Source organism: Magnolia sinica, chromosome 5, assembly GCF_029962835.1.
Source record: "Magnolia sinica isolate HGM2019 chromosome 5, MsV1, whole genome shotgun sequence".
NCBI lineage: Eukaryota > Viridiplantae > Streptophyta > Magnoliopsida > Magnoliales > Magnoliaceae > Magnolia > Magnolia sinica.
Window position 1 is genome coordinate 70,195,646 of NC_080577.1, and position 21,040 is coordinate 70,216,685.

At 38.0% G+C, this 21,040-nt stretch overlaps 1 protein-coding gene across 2 annotated transcripts in view; it reads right to left on the reverse strand.

Moving 5' to 3' along the window:
* Positions 1 to 11,279: 11,279 nt before the first annotated feature.
* Positions 11,280 to 21,040, reverse strand: part of LOC131246133 (rhodanese-like domain-containing protein 11, chloroplastic) — a 40,778-nt gene continuing 31,017 nt past the window's right edge. Inside the window, exons 7-11 of one of the 2 annotated variants that reach the window (XR_009171200.1) lie at positions 14,044 to 14,131; positions 12,401 to 12,468; positions 11,793 to 11,865; positions 11,450 to 11,692; positions 11,280 to 11,343 (exon numbers count right to left, since the gene is read on the reverse strand). Coding sequence is in view for 1 of the 2 variants with exons in the window: in XM_058246019.1 (XP_058102002.1) it covers positions 11,609 to 11,692; positions 11,793 to 11,865; positions 12,401 to 12,468; positions 14,044 to 14,131 (313 nt within the window). In the remaining variant the exon portion in view is untranslated. The other variant, XM_058246019.1, reaches the window with a different exon arrangement.

A 21,040-nucleotide genomic window follows, 5' to 3' on the forward strand; every position in this document is an offset into this window, starting at 1 on the left:
TTCATTGGGCCTCGAATATACAACAGGTGGGCCTCACACCTGGGCCTCAAACATATCACAATGGGCCTCTTATGTCAAGCGGGTCACATCACATGGGCCGCATTATATGGGCCGCACCGACGGGCTTCGTGTATATCAAATAGGCCGCACCGATGGGCCTCATTTATATCAAATTGGGCCCAACCTTATGTATATTTGAGATCCGACCTATTCATAAGTTAGCATAGAGGTAAATGAAGTGAAAACAATATCAACTTATTTGAAAACTACCATGGCCCTTAGAAGTTTGAACGGTGGATGTCACTATCTACTATTTAAATGGTGGGGTCCACCTAAACTTTAGATCTGACATCATTCTTTTTCCCATGCCGTACAGTGATCTCACAAATGGTTGAACGGCATGGATAAAACACATGCATCATGGTGGGTCCCACCACCCAAACAGCCATCATGGTGGGTCACAAATGGTTGAACGGCATGGATACAACACATACATATTATATATAATATGGCTGCTGCCAGCTTTAAGCATATATATAAAATTTATAATATATTTATAAATCTAGTTGCTGTTGTGCAGCTTTTTTGTATTTAAGATGGCAGAGGTGGGCCCCACATAGGGCCCACCACAACATATATAAAATATATTAATATTATATTATATACAACATGCATCCCTTGCTACTTTTTAAAAGAAGTAGATGTGGGTCCTATGATGGACACACCACAACATACATATTAAATATATTATATTATATTATAATATATATATTAATATTATATTATATACAACATGCATCCCTTGCTACTTTTTAAAAGAAGTAGATGTGGGTCCTATGATGGACACACCACAACATACATATTAAATATATTATATTATATTATATTAATATTATATTTTTATATTATATTATATTATAATATATATTAATATTATATTTTGAAAAAATAGAACGTGGCCTGGACATACACATGCATCGTGGGTAGCCCCACACGTGTGGTGGGTCCCACCGTCCAGAGACGGTGGACTCCCCCACATGCATCACGGTGTGGCCCATCTAGACAGGTGGACGACGTGAGTGGGTCCCACGGTCCCACGTCCGTTCACTCCTCACTGTTAGCACCCACCGTCAATCACACTTCATGGCAGCCACCCGTACTAGAGAATCCGTGCCAAGACCTCAACGTTGAAATGAGGTACCTTTCACTCCGTCTACCATTGAGCTGTGGATCTGGGTCCCACTATCAGGACGGTCTGGATCTCACGTGGTACCCACAGGTACAGATACATATCTGTGTGTGTGTGTATATATATATATATTCCATGTTATATAATATTATATCATATTATATAATATAATATAATATAATATCATGATATATGCATATCTTATATATACATATATTTATATAATATATGTTATATCCATTGTCCAGCCACTGTCCAGCAAACTGGACAGTGCTGGACGATGCAGCTGCATCATATATGTATATACATATACATATAATATATATATATACATACATAATATATATTATATTATATATATATATATATATATATATATATATATATATATATATATATATATATATATATATAAGATATAAAAAAAAATTTATCTCTTTTTTTCATTTCTTTCATTATTCTGCATTTAAGATGGCAGAGGTGGGTCCCACGTAGGGCCCATCACAACAGATATACAATATATTAATATTATATTATATACAACATGCAGCCCTTGCTACTTTTTAAAAGAAGCAGAGGTGGGTCCTACGTAGGACCCACCACAACATACATATTAAATATATAATATTATATTATATTATAATATATATTTATATTATATTTTTTTTAAAAATAGAACGTCCAGGCCCTGGACGGCCTGGACATACACATGCATCGTGGGTAGCCCCACATGTGTGGTGGGTCCCATCGTCTAGAGACACGCATCACGGTGTGGCCCATCTAGACGGGTGGACCACATGGGTGGGTCCCACGGTCCCCACGTCCACTCAGACCTCACTGTTAGCACCCACCGTCAGTCACACTTCATGGCAGCCACCCGTACTAGGGAATCCATGCCAAGACCTCAGCGTTGAAATGAGGTATCTTTCACTCCGTCTACCATTGAGCTGTGAATCTGGGTCCCACTATCAGGACGGTCTGGATCTAACATGGGACCCACAGGTACAGATATATATTTGTATGTATATATATTCCGTGTTATATAATATTATATCATATTATATAATATAATATAACATAATATCATGATATATACATATATTTACATAATATATATTATATCCATTATCCAGCCACTGTCGGTGCTGGATGATGCACCTGCATCATGGTGGTCCCACGCAGTGGGCTACTAGGTTTGGATCAAGCCGATATATATATATATATATATATATATATATATATATATATATATATATATATATATATATATATCCTTTCATCCGGGCCTGTGTGACCGCCCGGTCAAGTGGGCCCCGAATCGGGATCAAAGTGGCCCACTTGTTGGACGGCATGGATAAAATACAAACATCATAGGTGGGCCATTAATCATAGAAAGAGAGAGAGAGAAAGAGAGAAAGAGAGAAGGGAACGTGTAGGGGAGGGATCCCGCCACTATTGGGCCCTCCCTTGAACAATACATACATCAAGTGGGTCCCACAACAAGTAGACCCTTAGATCTCAAAAGGACAGTTACAAAAGGATAAAATGTGAGTCCAAGATCACCCACCGTCCACTTCTTCTTGCTCCCTTGGCTTCCTTTGCTCCTTAGATTCGATCCTAACAGAAGAGATGAAGTTTGGATGGTTGAGATGGGAGATGAGAGGGCAGGAAGTGGGCCACACACAAAGCTCTCTTGGAGGTTTGGGAGAGCTTGGACGTGTGATGTTTTTCGGTTGCTTGGAAAATGGTTTGAAAATGAGAGAGAGGATTGTAAAGAGAGAGAGAGAGAGAGAGAGAGAGAGATGGGTGTGTAAGAAACTTTTTGACTTTGGGGTAGATTGTGTAAGAAGGGGTATGGGCTTGTGTAAGAACTTTTGACTTTAGGGGTTGTTTGGGGATGGGTGTGAGGTAATGTGTACTTGACATGTACTTGACCCTTGATGGGATTGATTGATTGATGGATGTGACATTCGGTAGAAATTCTCTTGAATTTTGCAACGCACGGTGTTTTCCTCGAACTGAACGCGGGTCCACATCTCTTGGCCAAGGTTTCGCCTCGGTGCGGGAATTGCCGCATTGGAACCGCGGCGATGGCGCGGTCGCTAAGGTACAAGTCTTGGGTCGAGCAGAATCTGGTTGACGGCGTGCGTCTCAGGGTCACGCGCAAATGTCATATAAAGATCGAAGGTTGCCGAAATTCGACCGAAAATACCGCGGAAGCCTATGGAACGGTATGGTCTAGGATACGGGGCTTACAACCTTCAAGTACTCACTGAAAGCATGTTGTATCTCAATTTTAAAAAGTATAGCTTTTCGACTGATAGCCTTTTGGTTTCAGGATTTGGGGTGACGTTCACAGGCATCTGAGTGGACAACGAAAAAGTGAAAGCAATCAGAGAATGGTCGGTCCCAACAAACATCCACGAGGTACGAAGCTTTCACGGATTGGCGACACTCTATCGTCAGTTTGTGAAGAATTTTAGCATTATCCATCATCAATCACGGATTGTATGAAAAGGGGGTCGTTTCAATAGACCGATGAGGCTGACAAGAGCTTTACTAACATCAAGCATCGGTTGTCTACAACACCAGTCTTGGTTCTTTCAAGTTTCGACAAGCTATTTGAGGTTGAGTATGATGCCTCATATGTCGAAATTGAAGGAGTATTATCACAAGAAGGCAGACCGGTAGCCTTCTACAGCGAGAAGCTAAGTGAAGCCCGAAAGAAGTGGTCAACATATAAGCTTGAGTTGTACGCAGTTGTTCAAGCACTGCAACATTGGTAGCAATATATGATTCAAAAATAGTTCGTTCTGTACGCTGACCATCAAGCATTAAAATTTATTAATAGTCAGGCTAACTTGAATCATGTGCATGGTAGATGGGTTTTGTTTTTATAGAAATTCACGTTTGTTCTGAAGCACAAGTCAGAGCAGCAGAACAAGGTGGCTGATGCACTTAGCCGTCGTGCATCACTACTCGTTACAATGAGCAATGAGGTGGTCGGCTTCAACTATCTTAAGGAGTTGTATGCTGAGGGTGACTTTAAGGATGCATGGTTGAAGTGCTAAGAAGGTCATCCCATTAACCTACACACTGCAAAACGGTTTCCTCTTCAAAGGGAATCGATTATGCATCCCCCAAAGTTCTCTAAGGGAGTAGATTATTCAGGAGCTATATGGAGGTGGCCTTGGTGGACACATTGAGAGAGACAGGTCGCAAGCTCTTGTGGAGGGGCAATATTACTGGCCGTAATTGGTACGTGATGTGGGAAAAATAGTGCAACGTTGTCATGTTTGTCAGACCTCAAAGGGATTTTCTCAGAATACGGGCCTCTACACCCCGTTAGATGTGCCTGACGGCCCTTGAGAGGATTTATCTATGGACTTCGTGCTTCGTCTCTCACAAGACAATGCAGCATGAATTCAGTGTTCATGGTGGTAGATCGTTTCTCAAAGATGCCGCACTTTATCTCATGTAAGAAGACTCTCGATGCAACACACGTTACGAATATATTCTTCAGAGAGGTTATGCGGCCACACAGAGTTTCCAATACTATCACTTCTAACCATGACGCGAAGTTCATTAGCCACTTTTAACAGACTTTGTGGACTCGATTTGATAAACAAATTCAGTTCAGTAGCGCCTACCACCCACAGACTGATGGGCAGACCAAAGTTGTGAATCTCACGTTAAAAAACCTCCTTCGATATATTTCAAGTGAACAACCGAAGCAATGGGATTTGGTTGTCTCAAGCGGAGTTTACATTCAACAACATGATGAACCGCTCGACAAGGAAGTTGTTGTTCCAGGTAATTTATAGTCAAGTACCTCATTACACACTTGACTTGGTCCTTTTGCCCAAGCTCTCAAGCATGAGCGTTGCAGCAGAACATATGACAGATAGGATAATATGCATTCATGCGGAAGTGCAAACCAAGTTACATGCCTCGAACGAAAAGTACAAGAAGCAATCTGACAAGCATCGATGACAAAAGGTGATCGAGGTGGGTGACTACATTATGGTCCATCTATGCAAGGAGAGATTTTCAACCGAGACATACAACAAATTAAAGAATGAGAAGATTGGACCAATACCGAACTTTCAAAAGTCAATGATAACGCTTACGTTGTTGATCTTCCGGATGACATGACAATCTCACTTACTTTCAACATCGCGAACCTAACCGAGTATCATGAACTAAAGCAGATTGAGAAATCGAAGAAGAGTTCTTTTGAAGTGAAGGGGACTGATGTAGAGTGGGTCGCGGACAGTTTCATGGCCAAGATGGATCAGAAAAGGCCCGATCAGAGGCGGAAGTGATCCAACTGTTAGGGCCTTAAAACGAGCATATCTCGCAAACCAGAATGAGTTATTGGACGAGCTACTTTAGCCACTCGGGTTTCCCATGTCGAATTTGCAAAATTCCATCAGATTGACAATTAAAAATCCATTTTATTTCCATTTTTACCATTTATATTAAGTTTTAGTTTGATTATAACTCTTCATCATTTGAGCTTTAGGAGTTGTGTCCAACATGAAAAGTGTTTTAAAAAATTAGGATAATAACGTGGTTAAGCCACATAGCGCACTTATTATAAATAGTAAATTTACTATTTATAGCAAGTTACGAATTTTAGGGAGTTTTAGTTGTAGTTTAATTCCGAAATCTCTTCCAAGGTATGGTATTCCTATTTAAAGGATTATAGACTCATTTATTTTAATCACCATTCAATTTATGAATTTTCATGAATATTATTTCTATTTTCTTGATTTTTCCTTGTGGATTCGAGAAGTCTCTAAGAGGAGTCCAGAGAAGCTTCATGGATTCGTAGTTATCCTTGAGGAAGACGGTGATCGACCTCATCACGTTCATCCCCGTGTCAATCCATGACCTACAAAGTAATAGTCCTAAAGATGAATAATGTTCAACGGAGAAAAGTTACATGATTAAAGCACTATAGTATTTCAATCAAAAGTTTCATTATTAGATATCCACTGTCAATGGTATGGAGAATCTTTTAAATGGTTTGAATAAGCAAACATGACCCAATCCAACTTGTCCTCGCCGAATCCATACTGTAGATACTCCACCTACGATAGAGAAACCCACTTCACCTAATTTGTGTTAACAATCAAGACTGACTCTGGGAGCACTCAAATCGTATCTCCACCTCACATCCCACAAAAAGAAGGCCACAAAATGAAAAAGAAAAAAAAAAGGGGGGGGGGGGCTCAAGTGGAAATCCAATTTCTGTCCCCATCCACTGGCCAATCAGAGGCTACAATATGGCTCCCTAGTAATTTGACTTCAGCCATCCACTGGCCAATAGTTCGTTGTAAGTTGGGGATTTCAAAAGTGTGAGGTAAATCATTATGCCTATGTTTGTGGCTATGGTAATGATGACTTTATTATTTTATTATTGCATGTCTACGACATGCTAGTTGCAAGCACTAGTATAAATATTGTTATCACATTAAGAACTCATTTGACTAGAAAATTTAATAAAGATTATTGAGATCATCGTACTTAGAGATAGAAAGAACAAGAAATTCTGAATAAGTTTGACAAGTTATGTTGAAAGTGTTTTACGCCACTTAAATATGAAAAAATAATACAGAAGCGAACAAGGTAGATTTTTTAAGTACTAATATAAATTCATTGGCAATAGAAAGCCTTATATTTGCCATAGCGTATCAAACCAAATATTGCATAAGCAATAGTGGCAGTAAGTAAATAGATTACGAACCTGGATAAAGATCATTGGACTATGATGAAGTGGATCGTTTGTTCGTTGAATGATACTTCTAAAGTTGTTATATGCTATAGTGGTTAAGATTTAGAGTTGATTGGATTTTTTTATATAAATTATATAGGAGATTAGGATTTATTATTATTATTATTATTTAAAAAAAGTTATACGGTAGGTTATGTCTCCTCTTTTAGCCAACGGTGCGGATAATTTGATGTCAAGATTATAGTCAATAGTAACCTTGTTTACTACTAGAGTAGAGTACATCTCAACTACGCAAGCATACATGGAAAGTATTTGATTAAAAAGATCGTTAGAAGAATTGAATTCAAGTAGAAAATGGTAATGATCCACGGTGATAATTGGAGCACATTATGCTTGACTAAGAATCTGGTGTTTTATATTTAGACCAAACATACTGATGTACAATATCACTTTGTTCTTGACGTGGTGGAAGATGGATATACATCATTGTTGAAGATTCATACCAACGATAATGTAGGGAATATGCTGACAACGCCCATGATAAGGAAAATATTTATTTGATATAAGACTACTCTTGAGCTTGTTAAGATTTAGAGTCGATTGGAATTTTTATGTAAATTATACAGGAGATCAGGGATTTTTTATTTTTTATTTTTTATTTTAAAGTTATATGGTAGGTTATGTCTTCTCTTTTAGCCAGCGGTGCGGATAATTTGATGTCAAGATTACAGTCAGTGGTAACCTTGTTTATTACTAAAGTAGAGTACATCTCAACTATGCAAGCATACATGGAAAGTATTTGATTAAAAAGATTGTTAGAAGAATTGAATTCAAGCAGAAAATGGTAATGATCCACAGTGAGATAATTGGAGTACATTATACTTGACTAAGAATCCGGTGTTTTATATTTGGACCAAACATACTAATGTACAATATCACTTTGTTCTTGACGTGGTGGAAGATGGACATACATCATTGTTGAAGATTCATACCAACGATAATGTAGGGAATATGCTGACAAAGCCAATGATAAGGAAAATATTTATTTGATATAAGACTTCTCTTGAGCTTGTTACTACTTACTGATTAGTGACGTTTTGGCAATTGTTATTGAGACTCTTTTTTCACAGTATTAACAAAATTAGTTTTTAAGTGGAAAAATGTTATAGTGGAGTATTCATAAACACTTTCCTAATTATATATATACACACACACACACACTTGCTATATTAGGAGGTTCTTATAGGTAGGTATGAATAAATGTCTATACGTAAGAGCCTCTTTGCTCTCGGGCTTGTAAGTTGAAGTCTAATTTTTTTAGTCTTTACGTAATTATGCTCTATTGGGTATTGTCTATGAATGAGGAACTCGTAGTATAGAGAAGGTGAGAAATCGTACAATGAGAGAGTGAGAAAGTGAGCCTAGTACTCGACTTCTTTTATTTTATTGAAAAAGAATGCTTCATGTTCTTGCTTCTATAGATGTATGCACATCGTTAAATCATGCAAATTTTTATGTCTCGTCTCTTATATTTTTCTGACTTTTGGTTTTTAGTTTGCCTCTTTTTTTTCTCTTTTTATTTTATTTTATTTTATTTTATTTTGTGGTTTTATTTTGCATGAGCCAATTATGTGCAGGAGTTTTTTCTGCAACATGTCATAAAATAGTAATGGATTCAAGGAAAGTGCCATACGTGCATGAATATTGAGTACAACAACATGATTATAAAACTTGTAACCTCTCTCATCGGCAGGATAACCTTTAAAAGGCATCTTGTAACCTTAGCAGTGAGTTTATCTTTGTTACAGCCTGTTATATATAAAGGCAGGCAAGAGTGGAGAATAAGACAGGGATGACCTGAAATGAAGCCTACCTAGATCGGTTAATAAAAATGACAAATCAAGACTATTTCAGGCCTAAGTAGAAAACAACGCAGCCAAGTCTATTTCCGACCTGTGATATGGGAATCAAAATACCCGAAAGCAGGGACATAGTTATACCGGTAAGTGTTTGTTCTTCCTCTCCACCACTCCATTAAAATGTGGAGGGTAAAGGAACGTAGTTTGATATTCAATTCCTTTAGTCAAAGACGTCTCAACACGTTTTTGGTTAATAGACGTTTTTGGGCCCTTTTTGTAAGATACAAGTCAAAGCTGAGCCATTTTAGCTATTTTTAATTTGGCATGTATTTCTAGACATGCGCATGTTTTTTTTTTTTTTTTTTTTTAATATGATAAATACATTTTTCAAAATGTCATTATATACATTTATGCATGTGGACATGGAGCTTGTCTGGTTTTTCCGAGTACTAGTGCCTAACACCATGTTCATGTCCAACACGAACACACGTGACCATGTTCAAGTTACATAGTTGCGTGTCTTACCTCACCACATAACTATCAAGAAGGACAACCCTCAAAAGTCTTCTGCGGTTCCGGTGATGAACTGCATCATTTGCCATGTTTATCAGATTAATCCAAATATCTGTCCTTTCTATATCTTACGTCAATGCATACAGCACAATTTTATTTTTTGTGTTACAACAAGAAGGATGATTGTGACCTGATGATTTGTTACACACCACAGTACATGTGATTGTATAGTTGATGAATCTGGTCGGTCCATCTGGTGGCCCCTGTGAGACCCACAGTAGATGGGAGAAAAGGAAAAAAAAAAAAGCATATTGGATGTGCTGTCCTAGCTATCAGTTTGGGGGCTTCAGAATGATGGCGGAAATCAGAAAGAAGCAATGGTCCCAAAATGAAAAGGGAAAAGTCTATTAACCAGAAATTAGGTATTTCTGTCTGCAGTTCCTTGATATCAAACAATAATATAACTGCATCCATTGCATAAGGAATAGATAGATAGTCAGGCCTGGGTTCCCTACTTAACTTTAGAAACATGTCCAAAAAAAAAAAAACCATAACAGCACAGCTCTGTTAATAGCTTGATTTGTATCAATCAAGCCACTTGCTTGGCAGTTTGGCATGATTGGAATAAAGACCCTTTGCTTGTCATTAATTCCATGATTTTAGCAAAGTAATTTGTTCACAACCTTTTATGGTTTGAAATTTTGTCCAATACAACTCTACATTGTCCGGTACAAACTTGTTACCGTCAAAAACAAAACGAGTAGCTGCACTGATACAGGTCCAAGTCAGATCGAGTCAGGGTGTGTTGTGCCAGTTTTGGTCCCCATGTTAGTTTCACCGCAAAACTGCTACTTAAAACCATGCCAGCTTCACTTGATAAAAGTTCACTTGCACTGAATCAATCTAATCGACATCACTGTTGATCCAAGCGAATATTTGGTCCCCATGTTAGTTTCAATCCAAAACTGTTATTTAAAAGTTAAAACCATGCCAGCTTCACTTGCATTGAATCAATCTAATCGACATCATTGTTGATCCAAGCAAATATTTTCTTCCCAAACTGATGAGCTTCCAGTTATAACAACCAAAATTTCATTGGGTTGACAGTTAACTAAAGCAGCTTGAAAAAGGAGTGTTACTGGGAGTAATGCTACAGCAACTCTCCCAGAGGCAATTTGCCATATTACAGTGACATGTGTCCTCTCCTCCCAATGAAGGCAGCATAAATCTCCATGGGGCCGATCATAATGTATATGTGACATCAATCGACCCATCACCTGAGCAAGACCAATTTCGGAGATACGCCCAAAAACCATGCTTTATCCAAATCTCAAGTGGACCACAACATAGGAAAACATGGGAATAGAGGTGTCCACTGTTGAAATCATTTAGGGTCCAATGTGATGTTTATATGACATCCAACCTGTTCCTAAGTATAGGTAGGACGAGGGAAAAAACTATTAGAAATTAAAAATTATTAGTTATTAACGATGGAACCAAGTTGGTTCCTCAAAATATTATTTACCATCGTAGATTAATAGGTTTTAAGCATTAGTTGATAGAGAGCTTGTTGTTCTAGCCTGGTATTTTACAATTTGGCTACTTTCGCTTCATTGAAACTCCACAATAATTACTTAACTCTGATACGGTAAGAGTAAAGCTGTGCTAAATGTGAAGAGAAATGGAAGCACATCGGGGTATAGGACTCAGCATGTATGTGTCAAAATGTTTGCAAGTATGGTTAGGGATAGGGAGCCGGAATCTGAGTATGAAGCATGAGGAGCACCCAGGTAGAAGGTTCATGCAACTAAGTATAAGAAGAGCGTCATTCAAGAAATTTTTGGACAGATGGAAACTCCAAGTATTCTGACACTACCACAAGCCTATGTATTTTGAGCACAACTCACATTCATGCCAAGATATTGTCGAAATTTTTATGTAAAGATAACATCCACCCACTGTCAGTTCACACTTACTGTTAGCCACCCCCACTAGGGAATCGATACCAAGACCTCAGTGTTGAAACATGTCCACCCTCTCAACTGTTCATGCCAAAAACATCATTAGCCAGCTTAAATCTCATACAGAGGAATGAGACATCGGGAAGAAAGTGAAGAAAATGGGTGTTTAGGAGGACTTTAAACTTACATCCAATTGGCAAACAGCGCCCACTTGCTCATAAAGGAGAAATTTAGGAGAATGTGCAATGTGTAGAAAGTGATCCAAATCCAGTGGTGAAAATCTGTTAGCTGTTTTGATCATAACCACCTCCAATGCCGACCGGTGCAATCTAGGGTATTCAGTGTCTCACTGAAACCTTAGGTCTTGAAGAAAATGACCGACTTGCTGAGCACCAAGAAACAAGCCATCTGCAAAGAGAATAAGTCCAACCTGTGCCGAAAAGGCAAGCAGCAATTAGTTTTATTCAGATACTCATTCAGCTTAACCTTCACTGGTTTGGTTTTCAATCAGAACCGGAAATAAGTCTTACCAAGCGGGCGGAGAAGACTAATCGATATCCCCAACCTTCCTTTGCAGCTGCAACTCGTTGTTGATCAGTCCAACTGGCAAAATCAACCAAATAGCAGACCACTAAAAATGAAGAACTGGTTGATAATCTCCATCCAAAGTGAATGACCCTATTGAAATTGATTGAACTTCTGGGACAACTTTTTTATGTTTTTTCCAAGAACATGTTTTAAAATGTGCCTAATTAACTCGGAACTCGATCAAGTGAAATAGACATCAGAGATAACCCAATGAGGCAAGTTTTTCACTGTGTCAGCCGAGTCAAGGACAAACTCTTTTGACTCCACTTAATTGACTCATGCAAGCCTATGGGTGAGTTCAAATCAAGTCTAGGTTTTAACATTTTGTCAAACAGGCTTAAGCATATGAACCATTCAAAAATAATAAAAATACTACGGATGTGTCATGATATTATCTAAGGGTAAAGTTCTAAAGGACATGCAGATAAAGAGAGTGATTCAAGTATAAAACCACAATTCACCGCAAGCTAGTGATCCTATAAAAAGAAGCTAATCAATTGTACGTGAGAACTGTTTCAAAGGAAAAACGCGGCATGCTTGATAAACTTACCCAAGGAACTCAGAAACCCCGCCAATTCCAGCAAACTTGAAAGGTTGAGGACCTTCCCTTCCCAAATCCTAGTTCAATAAAATAAAATAAAATACCATAAAAGGTTATATTTCAATATATGTATGTATTTATGTAAATGTATGTGTGTATAGAGAGAGAGAATGTAACGCTCCAGTGCTCTCAGGCACTATAATTTGTAGTGCTCCTAGTTGCATTAGGTGACTCGTAGCATCCAATTGATCAATCTGAACTGTACATTTAAGTCCGTAACACGTTTCATGGAAAGGGATGGTTAGGATTGCTTACAAAAGTGATTCTTTAGATTAATAAGCAATCCATGACATGTCCTAACAAATAGATAAACCAAACTGTTAATTGGGGCCTATTTTTTAGAATACGATCTTCACCGTCCATATTTAAGACTATTATTGAACAGGCAGTTAAGATTGTCATATCGGTGTGATCTTGCATGGTAGCCCACAAAATGTGTGTTCGGCCTAATGGACAGTCTAGATCAATAAAACTTAATAGTGCTGAGAACTTGGAGCATTTCTCACACACATATGCACAAACTATTCCCATAGCGTCGACTGTATGGGAACTTCCCATACATTTGAGCTTCTATGGGTCCCAAATTGATATGTGTATGACATCCAAGTCCATGCATTAGATGCACCCCTTCTTTGTTCCCGTACATCCAAACAAGCAGACCAATCTCAGGTTATTGAAATCATACCTAGAACCTCTAACTTCACGTGCAATCCCCCACCAGAGTTTTAGATGGAGCTCATTTTTGTTATGTCCCATCATCCTGATGGGGCGCACCTAATGAACAGTTTGTATTGCACATACACAACATGGTGGACCCACAAGCATGCAAAGTTTTTGTGGCAGGTGCCCCCCTCACAACTGCCCCACATCATTCCCTTTGGTGCGACCGACCTTAGTTTTGGATCAAGCTGATTTTTGAGCTCTGAACCTAAATTGGGGGGCACAACTAATGAACCTAATGAATGGTACACACATTATGGTGGGGTCCACACTGCTCAAATGTATAAGACGTTCACATATAGTTGATCCCATGCGATATTACTCTGACATGCAAGTTCACAATATAACTAGTTGCTTTGGATGTGTGGGACAGTCCAATTATCAATTTGGACTGTCCATTCATTTCATACCAGTAGTGACAGACCATGATGCAACAATCACTCTGATCAGATTATCTTGATCGTTCGAGTGTGTGGATCATTCTGTTATAACTGACCATTTAACCCATAAAAGATCTGATGATTAACATCATCTGACCAAATTAGCTATTTTGAATCAGAAGAAATCCAAAGTTGTCCATCAATTAGATGGTTCAAATTGGTGACAGGACCTATATTTCTCCACAGATCTTGACTGTCCACTTTTACATGTTACTGATTGGACAGACAGGATCTACCGATTGGTAGAACTATGCATCGTTGCCTGCCAATACTGGCAGCGGATGAATGTACAGTTGAGATTGATGATGGACTATCCCACATGTCCGAAGTAATTAGTTGTAGTGTAAAAATGCTATAAAGCTAGTTGTGTTAGATGATCCTTTCCCTATATATTAAATAATGAAAGAAACACTGCTTTAGCAATACATTTACCTCTTCTTCAGCAGCCTCTAGACCTCCTTGAACCCAAAAGAGGTTTTTGTAGCCTGCATTGTACAGCTGTTCACAAGCAGCTAGAGACCTGTGTGAGGTAATGTGCACAACTAAGCTACAGATCCAACTTGAAGCAAGAAAAGTTACAGAAAAATCATAAAAATGCATCGAGTTTCCCTATGAAGTTTCTTGTGTTTTGTGCAGTAATTGTATTTCAAATAACTGAACTGTGAGGCATACCAATTACCAAGAGAGAAACATCCAATATTTAAAATGACTACAAGAGTATGGATTATATATAGCCAACCAGTTACAATCACCTACCTTGACAAAATATTCTACCACAGCATCCAATACCCAAGAGGAATAACTACACAATATTTAACATGACTACATGAGTATGGATTTTATATACATATATACATAGCCAAACAGTTCGCATCATCTACATCGATAAAATATTCTAACTCTCCCTCCCTCCCTGTGCATGAGAGAGAGATAGAGAGAGAGTTCATGTACATGTAGAATATTAGTAAAAATAGATGCAGAATACTGTATTATATATCAACTTAACAATTTACAAACTTTTACTATTCTATCTTGTGCGAGACAGAGTTCATGTACATGTAGAATATTAGTAAAAATAGATGCAGAATACTGTATTATATATCAACTTAACAATTTACAAACTTTTACCATTCTATCTTGTGCAATAACATATAATATAGTCTATAAAAAACACAACATTAATTACATAAAGGAAAAAAGCCCAAGAAAATAGCAAAAAGCAAAGAGGCAGAATACTCTTAAATTGGCTCAACTAGCGTTGTCTGTGGGTCAGGTCAACTTACAACCCAACAGACCAGGTCCAATTTGAATGCAAGTCCAGAGCCACATTTAGCCGGGCCGGATCTGGGACCTATGATCTGATTATTAATTCAATGAGATCTGGTTCAACTCTGATCGTCCCAGGTCTGAACCATTCACCACTAGGCCATCATAAGCCATCTCAACCCACTAACCCACAGACCTGGTCAAATTTGGATCATGTTTTGGACCCAGAAAAGGTGTTGCATGACTGGATGCAGATCCAGATCTAGGGGTTCAAGTAATAACCAGTTCGAACCTGGGTCTACCCAAACCCAACCCATTTAGAGCCCCAAGAGTAGGGGTAAAGCATTTAGTGTCAGTTATGGAATGAATCAGAAATATAAATAAAGAAACTACTCAAATCCAATACCATCTAAAAACAACCAAATTAGCAACTAGAAAAATAAGCACAGAACCAAATCAGAATTCATAAAAAGTTCTTAAGCCTACAGTTGAATTATACAGAAACTAAATTGAAGATTAACACTCCCTTTGCCGACTAAGAAAAATCCACATATTTCATCTAGTTTCAATCTACGTAACACTGATATCGTACTTAAAATTTTGCACGGCCATATATGTGTCAGTGTAAGACACAACAACATGGTGGTTGATCCTCAATCTATCATTTTCTAACATCGCTTAATATGTATAGGAACTTCCTAACCCTCACACCCTGTGAGTGAATTGTGCTTGCCTTACCAAAGGTCATCGGAAGGTACTCATTGATTTGGGGTGTCCGTTAGAACATTCACCTCGTGGATGTCTCCGCCCAAAACCCAGGTTGATTGCATGGCCTGAAGTGTGCAAAAAGTTCCTTTCTTTCCTTCTTTTTGATTTTTCTATTTCAAACTATGAAGAAAGTTACTAAATATCAACAAATTCAATGACCAATAAAATTTTCGTAATGGTGCATGATTGATGAGATTGATGGCAATGTAGAAGATGTCAAACAGCAAAATGAAGGTCAAAAGGATGACCAAGATGTCTCTCTTAAAGCATCATCCAATAAACATTTCATTCTCCAGTGCATCATGACCATGATTGAATCAGGAAATGCATAATTGGAGGAAAAAGAACATGTTCACAAACCTGTGTTACATATGGAGGTAAAATGTGCACCTTGCTCATAGGCAATGAGGTCAAAGATAAGCCAGTTGTCCCGGACTGAATGTTCACAAGGGACTAAATCAGGGACTCAGCCATTTTATGCTCTACTTGTACACTGGAGGCCTGTGTACATAATGTGTAGAGATTTCTAGGAATGGTATAGTCTGGAGTAGTGTAGTAGAGATCTCTAGAAGTTTCTACAGTTCCTTTGTGGTTTCTTATACCGAATGGGTAAGAAAGACTACCCTTCTTCCTGAAACAAAGCTCTCCACCAGGAAAGCATGAGCTACAGCTGGAGTCGCCAGCATCAGGAGTTTTCTTTATAAGAATAGGATTTAGTGTAGAATAGTCTAGAAGATTTCTATTCCTATCCATTGGATGATTGTCACATAGAATCATCCTAAACATCCAGTAAAGTGACTAGAAGGTAATTGTGCCTCGGAAGTTGTAAACTCTCTTACGTTCTATTGCACTACAAGTTTTCTTGCCTTCCAAGTCTCTTTCGTGCTGTGCTCTCCTCTTCAATTTAGCTTTGGCTAGCACAGGTAGTTGGCTGGCTACTTCACAAAGGAGTTGTAACTTTTAAGGCAAGTGCTGCACAGTCTATGATTGGAGGAAGCAATTAAATGAGCCACAGGTGAGGTGGCATCTGTGGGTGTGCATGGTATGTGTGCCTAGTGCATAGCTACGTGTTACATTCCATCACTAGGGGAACTTTTATCATTGTAATATCTATTAACAAGAATATGAGACTCAAGAGGCATGTGCCTCCAAAAGACACTTCCTTCTTCTCCTCTCCTTCCTCTTCCATTTCCTTTCAAGTTTAAAGCAAATCATGTAATTGCATGGGGTTCCTAAATCGACAGGGTCAAGCTGCAATGAGAATCTTTGAGCTACTTGTAGACCATGATCAATTTATTGACGGTATAGGCTGAAATTATCGTTTCATGAAGTGTTCCAAATATTGGCATATTATCAATGATATCACCAATATTACCAGTATTGCTAGGTCAATGATACCAAACTGTTGGCTATGCATTTTTCAAACATTAGCATGTATTGCAATGGAAATCCACATATATGCATAATTCTCATGCATTGACATGGATTTGAGGCGAAAAAATAATCATTTAACTGAAAATGGGGGAAATTGATGAAATCCTTCTTCTTCTTTTTTCATTTTTGTATTGGAAAACATGTGTTTGTCACTATTAATTAATGTGGAAATTTTATATATTAATGAATGTTGCCCTATCCATTGATTGGCTATAAATTTTATATATTTGTTTTATATTGATTTTTTCGATAACACATGGTTAGGACCCTATAAAATGGAAACTTAATATGCATAGTTGTTTTTTGCAATATTATGATTCCTACATGTATAAACATGCCTTTTTACACCACCTGAAGTTTCACTGAAAAATTCCACCTTTCTCCCAACGTTTCCTCAATGTTTCCCTCAGATAGCGATACATTTCTCAGTATCAATATCAGCGATAATATTGGCATGGATACATGTTTTTGTATCCTTGGTCATCAATGCATGTAATGATACTGACACTCTAAACACTGGTTATATCACATGGGCGATATGAAATTTTTAGGCAATATTTGCAATATTTTGACTAAAACTAGTGAACATCATTTAAAAAAAGAAAAAAAAAAAATTATATAATGATATTTCTACAGAAATCCGAATTGCCAAGATCTCGAAGTCAAGTTTTGATTCAATTCCGGTGGTCCTCATTATGAGATTCCATCCTCTTAAATAGATCTATACATGGTATATATTGACCCATAACTTTAGGTGATTACAATCCCTGATTTAAGAGATAATGAAGGAGACTAATTCTATTCCTAAAACAGACAACCTAAGTATAGTACATGATTGAATGGGATCCATGTTTTGAGAGTGTGGTACCTCAATTGACACCCCCCTCAAATTGATGCCGGAGAATCAAACAGCATCAATTTAGACACAAAGAATTGATGGCGTGGTCAAGGCAATCCTTTCGTGAAGATATCAACAATTTGAAGGTTGGTGGAGACGTGAGGGAGGTTGATGACCCGACACTCATATTCATCACGAATGAAGTAACAATCAATTTCAATGTGTTTTATACGCTCATGAAACACTGGCTTCTCTGCAATTTTAATGACACTGGTATTATCAACATGTAGAGGCATAGTATGAGGTTGAACAAAGCCTAGATCAGCCAAAAGTCCACGGAACCAAAGGATTCAGAACAAGTAGAGGAAATAACTAGATACTCTGCTTCTGTAGAAGATTTTGATACCCGATCCTACTTCTTACATTTCCAGGAGATTAATGCCTTGCCAAGGTACATGCACCAGCTACTGGTTAATCGGTGCATGTCAGGGCAACTAGCCCAATCAACATCAGAGTATGCATGTAGGGTAAGATAATTAGCAATGGGAAAATATAAACCTCTTTGGATTGTGCTAAGAAAGTATCAAATGAGGCGTTTGACCACTACTAAGTGAAGATGTCGAGGAGCACCTATAAATTGACTCAACAAGTAAGCAACATAAGATATATTAAGTCTTGTGATAGTTAAATAAACTGCCAACAAGTCATCGATATAAGGTAGGATCAGGGAGAAGATCACCGTCATCTTTGCTCAACTTGACATTTAATTTAAGAGGTGTGTCAACTGGAGTAGAATGTAGAAGATTGGCAAGTTCAAAGAGATTGTCAATATATTTGTGTTGATTGAGAAACAATCCTCGAGAAAGATTGATGAACCTCTAGTCCAAGGAAGTAAGTGAGCGGACCCAAATCCTTCATATGAAATGATGCATGGAGGGAAGCTTAAAGACGCCTTGTCATGTTGGAATTAGTACTAGTGACGAGAATATCATCAATGTAGACAAGGAGAGCAGTAAGGCCAGTAGAAGTTTGATGAAGGAACAAAGATGCATCATAAGTAGTCTGGGTAAAACCAATGTCATGAAGAGAGCTTCTGAATTTCTCAAACCAAGCACGTGGAGCTTGTTTGAGACCATAAAAGGAACGCCGCAATCGACACACAGTATGGCGAGAAGTACAGTGTACTCCTTGGGATAAGCACATATAGACCTTCTTAAGGTCATCATGAAGAAAAGCATGTTTGGCATCCATCTAGTATAGCAATCAGGATTGTGATGTGGCAATGGCGAGAATAATATGAATGGTATACATTTTTTGCCACCGGTGCAAATGTTTCTTCATAGTCAATCACGTATTCCTGTCGATTTCCTATTCCATCAGCTTTGAGTTTAATAGAATAAACCCACTTACATCCAATCGGTTTGATAAATGTGGGACCTTGTCCAATATCCCAAGTGTGATTCTTTCCAAGAGCCTACAATTCATCCTGCATGGCCTGTCTCCAACAGTCATGCTGCACGACCTGAGAGTAGGAGGTGGGAATAGAAGTAGAAGACAGTGTAGCCATCAAGGTAATATGGCCATATCAGTCAGGAGGCTTAGAAAGTCGTATGGAGCAACACAAAGAGGGAGGTTAGGTTGGGTCAGATGCAGACAAGAGATCTTAAGGGACAGGCTAAAAATGGAGAAGTTTAATGCAGGTAGAAAACTGATTTTTGACATAGGCTAAAAACATCTTAAACGCATGAAAAACTTTGGACTTCAGATTCAAGAACTAAACCCAAGTAAAACGAGTAAAATCATCAATAAATGTCACAAAATACTTGTAATGGGCATAAAAAATAACAGGAGCAATTCCCCATACATCACTATGTAGTAAATCAAAACATTTTGAACTTAATGTAGTGGATGAAGGAAATATAAGGGTCTTACTTTTTCCAAACTTAGAAGTATTGCAATCAAAAGAAACACAATTTTTCACACCAACAGATTTATTCGTCAATCCAGAATTGAACATCAAAAAGTTTTCGAAATTGGATGTCCAGGCCTATTGTGCCACAATTGGCAATTATTCTAAACAGAAAAACAAAAATCTTTTATTGGTTTATGTTCAAGAAGTGCAGAAAGGCAAAAGAGGAAAGAGACGTTCACATTTAAGGCCCTCACGATCACTTTCCCCGACACGACATCTGATCCTATATCACACAAGCTGAAGGTGAAAATAAGATATTGTAGTTATTGTCAACAAGTTGGCCAACAGAAATTAAATTGGTGGTCAAGCAAGGAGAGAGATAAACATTTGTCAATGGGTCTGAGCTGGGAACATCACCAACTGTAGTAATTGAAAGACTGTCTCCATCTGCAATCTGAACTTGGAGATTGCCAGTGTATTTTTTGACATATAAAAGATTTTCATATGTGAATGTGAGGTGATTTGATGCTCCAGAATCAAGATACCAAACAAAATGAGGTTTTCTTATTTTACCTGAGACACCAAGTGCAAAAAAAATGTATTTAGAATCATTTTCTGGACCATTTCGGGGGTCAGAGAAGCAGATGAGCTAGGTTGTGTACTAGATGAGGAGGCAGTAGTTGAAGCAGATGAAATCACAAGCTATGGAACAGGCGCAGCAATTGTTGCAGTATAGGTAGGAGGAAACCGATTTGAAGTAGTCCGATTCTGAGGTCGTTTAAGGCATTCATTAATGACATGACTAGTTCCTTTGCAGAAAGTAAAAAAATTTTGTTGACACAAGGAAGCATAATGACCAATTTTTTTTACAACTATAACACTGCACGATACTCATATCACAAGGAGAAGGTTATCCTTGAGCAGCGTAAGCAACATCAACAATACTTTTTATAGTTTTATATTCCAAATATAATTTCATCAATTGTCGATATTCCTCACGAAGAAGTTCATTCAGGCATTCATCCAAGGATGGAGATGGAACCCTACTCATTAACTTAGACCGAACAGTCTCATATTCAAAATGCAGTTTCATAAAAAATTGGTCCCGGTGACTAGTTGCATGAAGTCCTTGTATTTCAACCAGAACGGCGTAAGATACATTAGCATATTTAATCTCATCATATTCAACCCATAAAGTAAGAAAGCTTGAA